At 42.0% G+C, this 16296-nt stretch overlaps 1 protein-coding gene across 8 annotated transcripts in view; it reads right to left on the bottom strand.

Moving 5' to 3' along the window:
- Nucleotides 1–33: 33 nt before the first annotated feature.
- Nucleotides 34–16296, bottom strand: part of map7d3 (MAP7 domain containing 3) — a 30809-nt gene continuing 14546 nt past the window's right edge. For 2 of the 8 annotated variants that reach the window (XM_080035764.1, XM_080035767.1), the window contains 13 exons: nt 15978–16079; nt 15395–15493; nt 12906–13031; nt 10584–10729; nt 7964–8085; nt 7609–7829; nt 6126–6252; nt 5388–5673; nt 5245–5295; nt 5082–5160; nt 4771–4939; nt 3703–3995; nt 34–3605 (listed from right to left, as the gene is read on the bottom strand). In XM_080035764.1, coding sequence (XP_079891890.1) covers nt 3598–3605; nt 3703–3995; nt 4771–4939; nt 5082–5160; nt 5245–5295; nt 5388–5673; nt 6126–6252; nt 7609–7829; nt 7964–8085; nt 10584–10729; nt 12906–13031; nt 15395–15493; nt 15978–16079 — 1829 coding nt within the window. In that variant the 3' untranslated portion in view covers nt 34–3597. The remainder of the gene's footprint in view (nt 3606–3702; nt 3996–4770; nt 4940–5081; nt 5161–5244; nt 5296–5387; nt 5674–6125; nt 6253–7608; nt 7830–7963; nt 8086–10583; nt 10730–12905; nt 13032–15394; nt 15494–15977; nt 16080–16296) is intronic. The other 6 variants (XM_080035770.1, XM_080035771.1, XM_080035765.1 and 3 more) reach the window with 5 other exon arrangements.

Here is a 16296-nt window from a genome sequence, read left to right as displayed (position 1 = left end):
ACATCAAGAACATTAAAAGGCAAGACGATGGGAAGTTTTTCACAAGACTTTATTGTTTTAACAGTTTGTATCATCTCAGTACACTTTAGATATATTTACAGTACAAATTGTATTTTATTTGCGGACAGGGCGTCGTTAGGTTTGTAAATCTTTCCAGAGAAATATTTCATATTCACAAAGTCGGGGTAGACTGATTGTCGATGCCGAGGTAAGGACAGGCTTTCTTAGTTAAACTGTGATACAATAAAAAGTAATAAATCTCCATCTAAGGCACCGTTCTATCCTATTGTTAAAAGACAACATTGAGCACTAGGAGCAGATAGCTCTGTGCCTCTGTACTGGAAAATATTCAGTATCTGTTCAAGCAGCAGCTACAACCGCCCCCCCCACACACACAGGTGCAACTCATGAGTAACGAGAGGAGGTTTTGGGGGGAGGCGTGTGGGTATAGGCATGTTTGGGGGTTATGAATGAGACATTTTACAACATACCGCAGGCAAATTACTCTTTTCTTCGAATACATCACACAACTTTCCTACCAATCTGTACAGTAAAGCAACTCCCCAGTGATCACTCTTCAAACAAAGCGAGTCTTGTGTTTTTTTCTTCTTCTTGATGAATACTGGAGGAAAGCTAAAAGCGGATGCAGCCCAGGGAGACGTGATGTAAATGATGCAGGACGGTTTTAATGGAGTCTGTTACAATCTTTGAGTTTTTCCTCAATTAAAAAAAGCTGGAGATCCTAAAGCCCTTTAGTCTTTATATACAAAGAGATTCTAGTCAGCAAGAGGGTTTGAAAGCCGACAAGAGAACAAGGCAAACATCAAGGTCCCCAAAACCTCCCGCTTATGACTATTCAAGCATAGGGAATTTCAAGATTTAAATGTAATTTGTGAAAAATTAAAAAGAGAAAAATACGGAAAAAAAAGTCTGACCCGTCATATTTGTTTTGGTGGACTAGCCCTGCCTCATACAGTGAAGAATAGTAGCAGCCTGACTTGAAATGCCTACCATAATTAACCAACATCCTTTTGACATAATAGAAAACTAATTTTGATGACACTGAAACAGAGCCGGCCCAAGCCTTCAGGGGGCCCTAAGCGAAATATGATTAGGGGGCCCCTCTCCAATGTCAGCGCTGCTGAAATTATAGATCTTTGTGAAATATTATTCACACACCCAGTGTTTTCCGCTAGTCCCTCCACTGTGCAGCTGTGCGAAAATATTAGACAGCCGAGATTCAGACCCTCCTAGGGGGGTCTGGGGGTATGCCCCCCCGGGAGATTTTTTTAACCTTTTTAAAGTGAAATGCATGAATCTGGTGCACTTTGAGAGGAAAATTAAGAGGCTAAATCTGAGAAATTTAGTGTGAACAAATAATTTGGAGACACTGGGTCAGATGAATTAGAAGCTATTGAAGAAGGACACATGGATTTTATAAAATATAAAATAAAATATTATGGAGGGTCCTCTGGGTTGGGCTTGGAGTTATTTTTCTTTTACGGGACATATTTCTCTGTAATATAGTGAATGCATTTAAATGCAGTGAGAGGAACGAAGCAGAAGAACTCTTGTCCAACTATCAATTTTTTCCACAGACGAGGCTGAAATAGGCTATAGACCATACAGTAGACCAAGTTTTTTTTTTTTTTTTTTTGAGGGGGCCCCCCTGGCGGTCGGGGGCCCTAAGCGCCCGCTTAGTTCGCTTATGCCTCGGGCCGGCTCTGCACTGAAAGCATCATGAAGAGGCACAGCCATGACTTTTATCATGGGTTAGACATGTTGCTAAGGGCCATAACAACTCTGCTCACCACCAGAATGTCAACCTATGGGAGGAAATATTTAGAATTAGGACTTACTTAGGAGATATGGGGCTAAAAGCTCTCTGTCATATAAACCCCATATTCTGAAAAACATATAGTGGGTCCCCATTTGGCCCCTTGTTTTGGAAAGCCCCTGTAGAAGAGGGATTTATGCAAATTGTGGGTTTTCACCAAACGTAACCGGACTACCCCGTCACAGGGCAGGAGTCGAAAAAAGAAACCTAACCTCATAGCACAGTCAGATACGCGCAGAGACTTCAATTATCCAAATCCTGATGCCACTCTATCCTAAACATGGCTTCATTCTGCCTAATACTGATTATATACACAAAACAATAACACTTAAATATATGTAGACATGTATTTTCATATATAAACAAACAGCCAAATTTTATGTTATAAAAAAATAGTTGAAATGCATTTTTTGTGTGTGTCGGATGTAGCAGCTAATGTGTTAATAATTGTAATTAATGAAGGGGCCCAAAAGGACAGAGAGATGCATGGAGAAATGTGCGTGGATGTGTCGGTGAAGCTCAGGTTATAACCAGATAATTGAAAACCTGATTTTTAAGGTTCAGTGAATTCTGGACATCGTGACAGAACTGCTGAACATTCACGTTCTGCTCAGTAACAAATGCATACCACCTCAAGAAGCTCAGAGAAAGCTGTGAAAGGAACCAATGAACTTCACCTGTGTGTTAAGTTAGCTGGTTATAGTTGTGGTTATTAGACAGTTGTGTGGTACAACAGTCATCACTTAAGATTAGACTAAAAACTGGATGCGAGCTATGTTTTTCTGATGTAAATTACAATGATGCCGTTAGTAAACATAAATTCTATATACATATTTAAAGAATAACAAAAACTCAGACGGACCATGAGCCCTAAAATCAACAAACTTCTGAAAACTTCACAGAACGTGTGAATTTATGTTGTTGTGAATCTCAACACTCATCAGTTTCAAATGTAACAGTAAGAGTTGTGCCCATGGCGCCCTCTAGCGGCCGGAGGAGGAAACGCAGTGTGAGAAAGCAGTGTGAGCTCTGTGCAGTGAAGTACAAATACACAAACTGCTCCCAAGTGTAACTGTATGGGTGTAAGCTTCGGCACGAGCAATTTAGTATATTCATTCATTCTTCAAAATTCGAAGTTGGTTGAAAAATAGTAAGGCCATATTGCTGGATGCTGTAAAAAAAAAAAACAGCTGATCAAGTAAATTTAGATGAGATCTGACAGACAATAATGTATGAAAAGTTCCTTCCTTTAACTTACAATATTAACCTCATATTCAATTCACACAGCCTGTGGATGTGTCCTGGAATATTTTCATAGAAGAGAGAAAAAAAAAAGACTAAACATATGATAACAATAATTACAGTGACAAAGAAGCCAAAATTAATAAATTAAAACAATGCACTCCTGACAAAGACACAACTCTTAAAAAACATCATCAAAATTGGACACGACAGAAAAAAAAACATCTGGAGAAGAACTAAACACAAGAGGAAGAGGAAAGAGACCTGAAGCGAGCACGTTGAAGGAATATATGGAATTTCCCTGAAGCATAAAATGTTTCTTTTCTATATAGAATTTTAATATATATGTTTTTCCTCATCATTTAGGGTGCAAATGTAGCACTTGTGGTGGTCTTTCCGCTTCGCTTTGTGCTCCACGCTCTGGGTATTCTTTTTTTTTTTTTTTTTGAAATGGAGCTCAGCTGGACAGGAACATTACGAGTGCAACAGTAAGAGGCTTCTCAGCGACGGCCGCAGCATCAAATCTCTACAGCGAGACGGGAGAAAAAAAAGTTAGGGTTATCTATCTGGGAGTAGAGTATGTCAAAGTGAACATTCTCAATAGATGAATACGTGTATCTCACCTGACAGGGCTTCTATGGATTGACTAGAGGAATGCAGGGGGTTGATGGGGGTTCCCTTTTCCTCAAAGGCTACTACCCTTGTCCCATCTGAGCTGCCGTCACAGTTATTAAAGACCTGGTTACAGTCCTCGGGCTCGATGAGGGGCCGGGTCTTGGAGTGGACGTTGAGGTCGATGAGTTCCTCAAAGCTCCACTGGTTGGATTTACCGTTGAGAGCCGTTGAGACCACCACGGCAGAGTCCTGCTCATTCAGGAACTCTGAGCCCTCCACCATGCGGCCTTTAGGGACAGGACTGGAGAGAGGAGGAAAATGATTCAGGAATTACAAGACAGATTTCTCACAACACAACACAACTTTGTCAGAGAGTGAGAGATGGAATATGGGATAAAGGCCTTGGCACACCGGGCGCGACGCGAATAAACGACACGTAAAAGCGAATGTTTTGAAATGTGAATTTTGTTGCGTCTCACTTTAAGAAGCGACGTCCCAAAAAAAACTCAGTTCGAAAAAATAGAAGACGCAAATTCGCGGAGCGAAACTACGGCGCTGGTGTGGAAGCTTGTATTGACTCTGTATACGTTTGTTAATTAACAAATTAATCGCACAAATAAAACGCGCCCGGTGTGCAAAGGCCTTTAGCCTGGTGTTATTTTGTATATATTAGGGCTGTCGGCGTTAACCTTATTTAATTAAAGTCAGAGCATAAGGCGTTCTTTGTTTTTATCACCATGGAAGAGGAAACGCTCATCATTTAGGTGGGGAAAAAAAAAAATAATAATTTGGATACCACACATCCTTTATATATGGGGGAAGTTGAAATAATAATACACAAATAATAACAAGCCAACTCCTTGCACTACTTTGGATTTGGAATAAGTTCACAAACAAACATAATTTGCATTCATTTAATTCCCAATCAGGATCCACTGGTGAGAATTGCTTTACTTAGAATTTGATAGAATTTTAAACATGAGATAAAGAGGTGATTTATCATGAAATTCTGCATTTATTCCAATAAAACGGTGAATGTATTGTTGTCGGTGTGATAGTATATATAGAAGCCAAACCTTCCAGCCTGAGTCTCCTCTGTGCTTATGCCATTGTTATTCTCTTTGTCGTCCGTCTCTGGTTTCCCGTTGACGCTGCCCAGCGGCTCCTCTCGTTGACCCACCGGCTCACCAGCAGACAGACCACACTCCTCTGTGTCGGCCTCCATGGTGAGCTCATCCATCTGGCCTAACATATCAATAGAGAATAGAGAACTGAATGAAAAAAGTCAGAAATCACATCGAAAATGATCTAAATTCACACAAATAAGCTATTAATGTTACGTTTAACCTGCCATCAATGTGAACGCTAGGAGACGAGTAAAACCTACTCATAGCTTCAGAGTCAAGCTGGTCCGCTCCCTCTTCTCCTTCTTCTCCTTCTTCTTCTCCATCTTCTCCATCCTCCTGCTTAACAAGACACAAACATCATGTGAGCAAACACTCACAATGGCTTAGAGTTGAGATGTGTGGGCTGAATGAATGTGAGCTCACCTTGTCATTTTGTTCCCCTTTTCTTGTTCTCTTCATTATCTCTTCAATTCTCTGAAATGGAAGAATTGGAAAAAAGCTCTTTACAGTATTTGAGCTAGGTCTTGATGATACAGCATTGTTGCCCTTGGCCCACCTATCCCTACCTTCTTCCTCTCCATGCGTTCTTGCTGGTTCTGCTGCATGATGCGCTCCCTCTCCAGGCGGACCCTCTCTGCCTCCTCCAGGGCCTTGGCCTCGGCCTCCTCCCGTTCCTTCTGGAGCTCTGCCTGTCTCACTGCCTCCTCTGCCTCCATCTTCACCCTGTCCTCCTCCGCCAGGCGTGCGTCTTCTTCTTCTTTGACTTTCCTCTCCGCGGCGAGGACCTTCTCCTCCTCCACGCGTTTGAGTCGAGCCTCTTCCGCCAAACGCGCCTCCTCTTCCTTTCTCACCCTGCAAAGGTAAAGACACGGCAGCAAATGACTTAAAAAACATGCAGACAAATAAATACAGGTAATTTCCTCAATTGATCATGTAAGTGGTCATTTTTAACGATATGGATACATTTAGCCATTTAACCTGCGGTGTTTATTTATTAAAATCCTTGTCTGGTTGCATCAGTTTATTTCTCCTATACAAGCATCTTTAGCAGTCATTATCTCAAAATTTGTTTTTTTCAATACTTCAATACCAAAAATCTCATCTTCCAAAGCATTTACATTAACTAAATTTAAAAGATCCCAATTTCTAAAAGGACCCGTACATAGTATTTTACTATTTACAAAATGAAATAATGCGGTATCAAACATCAGTTCTGTAAAAAACCTGGACACTAATAATAAAGATTTTAACTTGGCTTCATCAAACAGGATCAGAATCAGGATAAATCATTTTTCTGTTCTTACTTCTCCTCCTCCTCCCTCTGTAACCTGAGCTGCTCTTCCTTCTCTTTCTGCTCTCGCATCAGTCTGCGGTTCTCTGCCATGATCTTTGCCGCCTCGGCCGCAGAGTTGGTAGTCGTCGAGCCCTTATCTGTGGGGTGGAAATGAGAAACAGAATATACATTTAGCACTAGATGTGACACTGGGCCTTTGTTGTAAATGCATCTAGACCTTCATAGGATGACGTTCTGATAGAGAGAAGAGAGAAAGACTGTTTGGTTGAGAATGCTAGACAGGGGCAGAGTAGAGAAGAAAGCGGCATGATAGTGGTGTTACTTTCACATGTTTATCTCTCTGATGCCAATTCTTCTTCTTGTTAGAAATACAGACACAGTGCACACGGGGTTGGGCAATATGATAATACATACCATGAGATAAGTTGGTCTTCGTAATTGTTAGAGATTTTGTCATTTAATTAACATCAAAGCATTTATATTAGCTCATTTATCTTGCAGAGCATGACTTTGATCAGGAGGTGGCAGCATCAAGAACCACAGATATGTAACAGAATGCAAGTCCAGCTGGAACAGAATAGGTCTCCTGCTCCACTGAGATTTACTGCAAACCGAGCTGCTGCCACATCAGTGTAAAGCACACAAACATTCCTGTATATGGGTCTGTCTATTCAAACAGATAATAGTAGTATTATCGACAACTAAATGACTGCTCCTTGACGCAGTGTTAAATCATAATTGTTGAGTTTTTCTTCAGTCTAAAGTCAAGGTGCTGCTGTAAGCATTGCTGATAGAGGGGGGGGGGGGGGAGAGAGAGAGAGAGAGAGAGAGAGAGAGAGAGAGAGAGAGAGAGAGAGAGAGAGGAGCTCTAAAGGGAATAAGGAGCGTTCCATGATTCTGGTTGACAAGCTCAAATTACTGAAAAAGGATGAGAAAATGTCTTTTCTGCACATTTATCAATTTGGTGTGCAAAGGAAGCTCTTTTTTGTTTTGGAAATCTTACAATTAAGGGACAATTTCACAAATACAATTCCTGCACACTCCCTTAGTTCAGTAAGTGTAATGTTAAGTGTCAATGAAACAGATGTCTGGACAATGAATACGTGGAGGATGACTAGCAGGAAGCCTTCGTGTACAAACAACCTTCTCTCCGACACCCAACTTTTAATACTTAGTCAAATGCCACAGAGAACAAAAAGATAGCAGTTTGTACCTGCATGGCTATAGAACATCTGTGATAGTTATACTGTTAAGATGAAAAAGATGTCAGCTGGAATAGATAGCATGTGTTGATGGATGCACCAGCGCAAACATCCTGTTCTCCAGAAGAATGATGAGTCTTGGCAAACATTAGTAGTGACTAATTAAAACCTGTCAGCTGCCCTTGGTTAAGGCTGCCTTTATTCGGAGCTATATTACATGTGATCCAAAAACCCTTCTATAGTGTTTCTATGAAGTACAATAAAGCATTCTTGTTCCTGAGAACTGCTTACCATCTTTGTCTTTGGACTTGTTGGAATCGGAGGACTGCGGAGACAAAGCCTGGACAGGACACAGATCCTTGGGCTTGGAGTCCCTCTTGCGCAGGGTGGGGGGCCCTGTTGGAGTGAGAGCAGGTTTCTGGATAGGTGGAGGTTTGGCTGACGCAGGCTGTGGGGACGGTGGACGCTGTTTCATCGCACCAGGGGAAGGTGGGCGTGTCTTGGAACTTGGCCTGTGAGAAGAAAGCTTGGAGTTGAGTCCATTTGCGTTTCATAAAATAAATCAAAAGGAAAAGGGCTGCATCCAAACTATTAAATAATTGAAAGTAACGTATAAAGCCATATTGGAGAATGCTTGGAGTCTTACTTGGAGGCGGTCGGGGAAGGGGTCCTCTTTGGGGCTGGTTTGGGTGCTGGTGACGGTGAACGGTTGCGTCCCAGGGAAGTAGATGGAGAGGGGGGGCGTTGTGATGTTAACGGCTTGTCCTTCTGTTTTGGAGATGGGACAGCAGTTTGAAAGTTATTTGTGAGCGACTATCACTCAAAAAAGACCATTCTATGAACTTGTAACACATTTGCCTACAATAAAATGTTCATATAAATATGATTGTGCCATAAACAAAACAGTTAATCATGTAACCAAGTTATACTGACAGCAAAAATGTCAACACAACTTAATGTGGAAATAACTGTATGCACTTACTGTATACCAAACAGATGGCATCATGTATTTTTTTTAGAGGTCCCAAAGAGGTTAAAGTATTCAGTACTGTATATAACCTACTGTATATGTTTGTCTAATTTATTCAATGAATCATCTTGTGATCCCTAACACTGATCTTGGAATCAAAAGTGTCCATTCCCCAAGGGTGGAGGGAACAAGACAAATGTATCTAATGAATAAATAAAAAAAGGTCAAAATCCTGAAGGAAATACAAAAAAGAAAAACATGGATGCCTTTTAAAACAGTAAAATGAAAGCTGAACCTTTTTTTATTTTTTCAGTTTTAAGTCTGTCTCTGCTAAAGTGCTCTTTTGGTTTCAATGTCATTCCAAACAGCGACACAATGCTGCTGTGCAGGAGGCCATGGGTCAGGTTTTAATTCATCTATTTTTAATGGCCATGCGCTATGTTGGGCACAGCAAGGACAAATGTGTGACATTCCAATAGACACAAATATACAGTACTGTCGTGCTGCAAGCTCTCGGTACTGAATGTAAGAGGACATTTAATAAAAGTGCATTATATGTATTTATATAAGAATTTGGCCTGCTATTCTAACTATATTAGCTTTGGTCACACCACTTCACATGTATTGTCTTTGGAGGATGGGAGAGTAAACAGTCCAATTTCATAACAGGGACAAGCAATTCATTTCCTATGTATTTCAATATTACATTAGAGCAAAACATTAACTATCTGATCTCAAAGACAAACAAAGCAATAGCAGCCACTGACTGTACTGTACCATGATTATATGTTCTTAGGCAAAAGATAGATAGAAAAGAATCTTGCAGAAAACCTGAAAAGTGTACTTGAAGACCATAAGTGTTATTTTTTAATATACCCTTTTATCATTTGTTAAAATAAACATCCTCACTGTATGCAGGCAGCCTTAGTGTCAAACAACTGCTAAGGGATAGGCTGTGAATTCTAATGATCCTCACATCAGTTTGTGCCTGTGGAGGAGAGTAGGCAATGCAATGGTGAGGAAAGTCAAAGGCTTTTAACATTAGGCCTCAGGGCCAGGGTGGGGTCTGCTTTGCATGGCCTGATCCGTCTCTAGTCAGGCTACTGTGGATCCCTTTGTCACATGCTACCACAATGAGTCCCTTCACAGCAACAGAGGCGGAGGGGGCAAGGCAGCCAGGCACTACGGCCAATCTAAAGTCAGAGATATCACTAATGTCAAGCAGTACGTTGGATAACATTTTGGCAAATGTATAAAAAGTATTGCGAGTGACCAGCAGCAGCTGAAGGAACAACATTTCCCTATGGTTAGCATCCTGCAGAGGTACTTTGTAAGGCAAATATAGTAGGATGTGTGTGCATATAAAATAGAGTCTTTGGTGCCTTTCACTTATTTCTCTGAGAACTTTTGAGCATTTCAAAGTGAGAAAGCATGCAGTTGCTGTCACTCCTTAATAAACCTGTGTGCCTCCCTCAACACTTCATGCTGGTTTCCAAGCATTGATAAAAGGCATCTTTGTATTTCAGCGCTATCAATGGTTAAATCACGTCATCAGCTAAAATGTTTTAAGGTCTGTCCGTATTTTCCTAATCAAACTAAACTAAAGCATACTATTACTGGAAGTTAAAAGGCTCAAAAGTGGTGTTAATAACACACCACTATGTTATTTTACAGAAATGACCTTGTACTGTGTACTATTCTGTATTCAGATTTTCAGAAACCCCTTTTTTTCTTATATATTAATATTTCTACAGTAACATGGTCATACTGATTCAGAATTGAGTCCTCCACATGAACTAACTCGCATGCATCTATTATCAGTCACTAGCTTGAATACGGATAAAATCAGTTACCATCTAAGCCCCAAATCAAGGTTACTCCATCAGGTAAAAATTACTATTTCCTGGGGTGTGTGAAATTATTTTAATCACATAATCATGTTGTAAAGTAATTATTCAAATGTCAAACTGAAGATATAATCATTGACAATTCAAGTCCAACAAACAGATGTCCTGTTGAGCAAAACTATGAATGACTAGACCCCACTGGAATAAAAGGTCTTTGGGGAACAAGATCAGTTATGCATTGCTCGAATACTGTTTTAAACAATATAGCCATATAAGAAACACACTGCTTAAGGAGAAGGCACAGGGAGGACAACTACCTCTAATAAAAGCTTAGCATAAGTCGATCATTTAAATTACACACTACTTTGTTTTTCTACTGATTGTAAACAGTTTCCTATACATGCCAGTTGGCGTTAGTAGTAACATTAACATTCAGGAGGAGTTCTCACCATAGAGGGGTCTAGGGCTCCGTCGGCCGACACGGATGTGGTCATACCGAGGCTCTTCTGTCGGTCAATGCTGCGGCTGCGCACGGGTCCGCGCGGCGGCGGCTGCAAGGGACTGGCCGAGGCTGAGCGAGGACACAGGTGACACTCTGGTAAAGGACACAGTCATCGCAGACGGCCAGAGGAGCACAACCAATAGGAGGAGGCGCGACAAGCGGCGACGGAGTAGGGCAGCAAAGCAACCAAAAAGCAAAATGATCGGAGAATGAAGAGAGCGGAGGGGAAAGACGAGAGAGAGAGAGAGAGAGAGAGAGAGAGAGAGAGAGAGAGAGAGAGAGAGAAAGAGCCGGAGGGATGGCAGATGATGGTTGAAAGGAATGCAGAAGGAGAGTTGTTTTTGTAAAGGGGACAAGAGCAAAAAAAAAGCGATTTGTTAGATACAGCACTCTGGAAAGGAGGAAAACAGCTTGATTTCTGAAGCAATGATTTGGCTGGAGATTATTGGCTACAGGCAAAGCACAGAGCAACAATCTCACAAAAAAAAGACGGTTCACAGGTGCAAAAAGCCTCAGTCTGGACACAACATGAACACACACCTGAACACCAGAAAGTGCAGCACTGCACAGCAAGCCACACAACACCTACACCAACACTGATACATATCACACAGACTGTATTAGTACACTGAACACACAGTGAATGTGGTTGTAAGTGTTGTTTGTTGATGTGTTCAGTTGCAGTAACTTAAAAAAACTAGAGTAATTTAATTTGCTGTCTTAGATATTTGCCTGCTATAATTCCCCAGTCTCCATAACTTTCACTCTCCAGTGGTGTCAGGGCAAAGCCTTCTCTTGAAATTGTTTGTGGCAAATAGTTCAACAACACACAAACAAATTGTATGTAAACCGGACCAATTTAATAAAATGTTGATACTGGGCTGCTAAATAACTATAAAGCTGGAATGACAATGGGTGAAAACCCGTGTTCTATCTTAGTAATGAGTTTTAAATGTAGCCTGTGGTTGGTAAGGAGAGTAAATAAGTAAGGAGAGTAAATACTGTTTTAGACTGGCTATGAGCTCGCTGTCTCAGATTGGGGGATTAGCCATGATAATCCTGAGACCTGGAGAACTCTTAGTGCCACAGCCTGGTCACAAATGTGTTTTGTTATTCATTATGACTTCATACTGAGCAGCTATGGGGTTGATTATGACAATGTATGCCATGAGCTACTGCTGTTGCTGCTACTAATGCAGATGTGTCATGTTTCTACTGGGGATACACTTAGCAGAAGATCTATAGCCGCTAATGGGTTTGTAATGGCTGGTCAATAAACACCACAGCCTAAAACCAGCATGGAGAATACAGTTGCCGCTTTGGAGTGAGTCGGTGCTTAACAGTACTGGTCTTTCTATGTTTTTAAATGTATTCATCGGTGCATGTCAAGAGATTCATTATCAGCATCTATGTTGAGTCTAACCACTGCCGTATATACCGTAGATCTCCCCCATCGTAGCATAACACAAAGAGACAGTTCACTTTAAAATGTACGGCATGCACGTCCTCAAAGGGGGACATTTACCTCCACCTAGATGGCTTCAAAGCATATTTTACTGCAAAATCTGAGCCTGAAATCTACAGCCAGGAAGGGGTTTGTAGCACATTTGATTAGTAGTGCGAGTTCAAGCCCATAGATTCTACAGAAATGGCAGCGATTACCATTTCAGCAACCAGTCCCCAGCCAGCGCTCTGGTCACACTATCAGAACACATGCACCGGCACCACAGTCTGATTCTGACGTAACAAGAACCAAACAGGTAAGCAGCTTAGAGGGCAAATCTCCCAGCATGAACCCGGAGGCTCCTCAGAAGCAGAGAAACGTTCCCAGCCAAGTCAGTCCCTGCTCAGCTCAGCTCAGCACACACAACAGCCAATTGTGGCAGATCTGAGTGTGCATGTGAGCTGAACCCGTGTGTGTGTATCAATATTTACTCAGTAACCATGCGCGCTCACATGACTGTACTTTGCTGCAAATAATGACTGTATATACATAACATAAACAGCTGATCGTTACAATGGTCGGCTTTTAAAAGACTGTTGGGTGGGGGGGGGGGCCTGTGCAGCGACTTCTGTTACTCCACCACCGTCGAGAGGCCACCCAAAAGGCTGAGTCTGCAGCAGAGCACTGGGATAAGCTCAGATCTAGTGAAGCGATACTGGGCTGACTTTCAATCGATAAACAATGAATGATGGAAAGCAGGGAGGACCAAGGTCTGTGTCTAGCCCTCCTTCCTCGTGGTCAGGGTCTCTCCCAAGCGGAGGTTACCTGGAGCATCTCCTCCTTCGGCTGACAGGGCGGCGGCGCTCTTGCTCCTAGCTAGTGACGCCTGGGTGGGGGTGAGCAGGCGACTAAGGAACCCTCCGTCCACAGTGCTGACCGGTGTTCTGCGAGCTACACGGCCCCCAACGAAAATGAAATCACCCGGAAAAACAGAGTAGAACAAAAAGGTCAAGAAGGGAAGAGTGGATGAGGGCAAAACAAACGAGAGGGGGAAGGGGTGGGGGGGGGGGGTGTCAATACAGTTTAGAAAAGGGCACCATGTGATTTAACCAACAGGAGAAAAAATTAACATCAACAAACAAAAGGTGAAGTCCCAATAATCTCTCATGGGCTCCTTAACTGTCCCAATCCTGTTAACTTTTATCGATACTCGATAAAATGAGGATAGCTGAGGAAGACAGTAACGCCTTGTTTCCACTGAGTGGTCCAGTTCAGTTCGGCACGCATTCATTTACGTTTTCACTTTCAAAAGTGGGAAAGGGTAAAAAAATAGGCGAGCAGAGCCGCACCTATCTTGTAGCTACAAAAGCGACACATTGCAGTCCGGTTAATTGGTCGGCAGAATAATTTCCGTGTGAGAGATAAACCGCTGTGTGAAGTCCCATGGGCAAGAGTGTAGATTGTGTTTAGAGAAAATGTTTTAATTATCTAGCAGCCTGCACTGTGTACCGCTGCTATGATGTCATGATAGTAACGTAACTGCCGCGGCCAGCGCCATTCAACGGCTCTGACCCATAGACCTGTATAGGCTATGCTCTATATCCAGCATAAACGCCATCTACCAAGTAAAGGTACTGTCGGCATGGAGAAAGACAGATCTAGAGTTACTGTGCCCTGCCGAACCGAACTGTGCTGTTCAGTGGAAGCGAGGCATACGGAAAGAGAGGCCATGGAAGACTACTGATTGATCAGTTAAAACAGAAGATAATGTAGACAATAAGATCAAATCAATCGTTCCTTGAGGCACATGAAGGTGTGCTGATGGGAAAAACAGACCTTTAGTGAACGTCAGAGACAGCAGAGGAATATTATTGGGTAGGAAGATGAAAAAGTGTAATAAACCAAAGACTAAATAGTGATAGGTGTTCTTCAGCTTCTGCTGTGCAAAAGTGTCTACGGTTAAGAGGAAGAAAGTACCAGATCGATTAAAAAACAGCCCTGGTGGAATCGCACAGCAGAAACAAAGTGCTCTTGCTTCCATTAAATAAAATAATTCACAATTCCCCATTTAGCCCATTGTTGCTAAGAAGAAAATCATTATACAAGAAGAGTACAGTATACGTCATGATGGGTTGATTAAGTCACATGTCCCTTAATGTTAGCTTTTCAAAAAGGAGGGTGCGGAGTCATGCCTCTGTTTGAAGACCCTTACTGAGAAGCCATCTGTTGCAGACAGACTTGTTTTGTTTTTATTAGATGTTGAGCGCTAGCCCGCGGAGAATGGCAGCCCGGCTTCCTGCTTGGCATCAAAGTATTAAAAATATGGCTTATTAGTCCAAGATAAGGTTATAGTTATACAGCTAATAGTGTGGGGGTTATTGATTCAATAATTAAAATTAAATTAAATTCTAGTTTTTACAGATGACTAGGACAAAGTTGTTATGATGAATGATGGTAGCTGTGTTGTAGTATTGTCTCGGTTCACCACACAAAACAAACAAACATGTACACAGAACAGGAACAATTTGACAACCTATCATCCGCACACATAGGCTGACGTGACTTGAGGACCAAAACAAAAGCATTGGTGGTTAATGTCAATACACAGACTGCAGTGAGTTGTGGTCATTTCTGTGCTCTGGTGGTGCAATGGTGGGATGGCACTGTGTGACACAGACACAGACACACACACACACAAACACACAAACACACACACACACCACAGTGAGGCACGAGCCCAGCGACTTAAATGAAGCGGTGACGTCATCTGGGAGTGAGAAAACAATCAACACTTTATGACAACAAAACAATACACTTTGTTAGGGGCAGACACGGCAAACAGCAAAAAATAAAAATAAAAGGTTAAAATAAGATTAGCTGTCAGTGAGAAATGTGGTGAATTACAGGAACTGGTTGGTTAGGGCAGTGGGAAAGTTAAAAGGCATAGATGGGACAAATGCACTGTTCCCAGTTAATCACAAACCAACAACAGTGTAGAGGAGCTTTGCAGCTGCCTAGGGGTAATACAGGAGTTTGTGAGCAAGACTTAATGGAAAGAGAACATGGACAGAGAGAAGGAATACACCGAAAGAGTTTGCCTGTTTGGAGACCCATACAAGCTGATGAGCCAAATGAGAATATTATCCCCAAAACTAAGTAGACTCTTAGTAGTCGACAAAGATATATAAAACAAATGAGTAAGTCGCAAAAACATCAAAGCAACATGCTCGTTATTCCAAAAGCAAGGCCTGAGTGAAGCAGATTTTTTTTTAAATTATATAAAAGAAAGAATTGCGATTGTTCATGCTGGCCACCTTGATCATCCGTTGTCCCCTTATCAGGCTTGGTAGGGGTCTGTGCTCTGCCCACACTTACTCGTGTGAGGGAGGAACTTCTCTTCGTCACCGAACGGCCTACGGACATGAGAGCGGAGTTAAGGGCCAAGAAGGCACTCGGGAAGCAGTCAACAAGGAATGCCCAGAGACACTTTACAAGTCATGTGCACTTCATTTGGCCTTATGTGAGTCACCAGGCTATGGCAGACAGCAGCTGATGTCCAAGTTGAATAGATGATGCTGAAGCACACAAAAGGAGAGCTATAAACTGCCCCCATATAATCATAATTTCCAGATTCGCCCTAATTCAGGTGACTACAATATTAATACTAAAACAAGGGGGGCCTGCTGTAGAGTTAATAACCGATTCTTTAAAAGCATTAGTCTGTACCAAGTCAGCTTGCTTTGTGGTAATCAAAGCTGCTCCAGAAATTCATAAAAATATTGAATATTTTCTGCAGAACCTCTGGTGGTATGACAAGACCATTGAATACTATCGAGTACTGGACACCATCTTTGTTATGAAAGCATAGCGTGTCATGGAGAGGGGGATCTGTTGCACCTGTCTGTTCCACCTGAAGTTTTTTTCCGTCTTCCTTACTGGCCTGAGCAGCATTGCCATTGCTAGGCAACCGGTTACAAGACGAACTCCTCTGCTTAATACCTGAGAGACAATGATGAAACACCCAAAGGTGAATTTACACAGCACTCTGTTGCCAATGGTATAAAGTCCATTAGATTTTTAAGAATCCATTCATCGGCCTGAGACAGGAAAATAATACAAATTAAAACAAGTTGAGAGGTATAGAGAAATCAGTAATAAGACGAAGAAGAAGTGGCACCGGCGGCCAACAGAAGCTGTGGGGAGCTGCGGATCAGCT

The sequence above is a fragment of the Ammodytes marinus genome, assembly GCF_949987685.1.
Source record: "Ammodytes marinus genome assembly, chromosome: 10".
Taxonomy (NCBI): Eukaryota; Metazoa; Chordata; class Actinopteri; order Uranoscopiformes; family Ammodytidae; genus Ammodytes; species Ammodytes marinus.
This window is presented reverse-complemented; position numbering and strand designations above follow the sequence as displayed.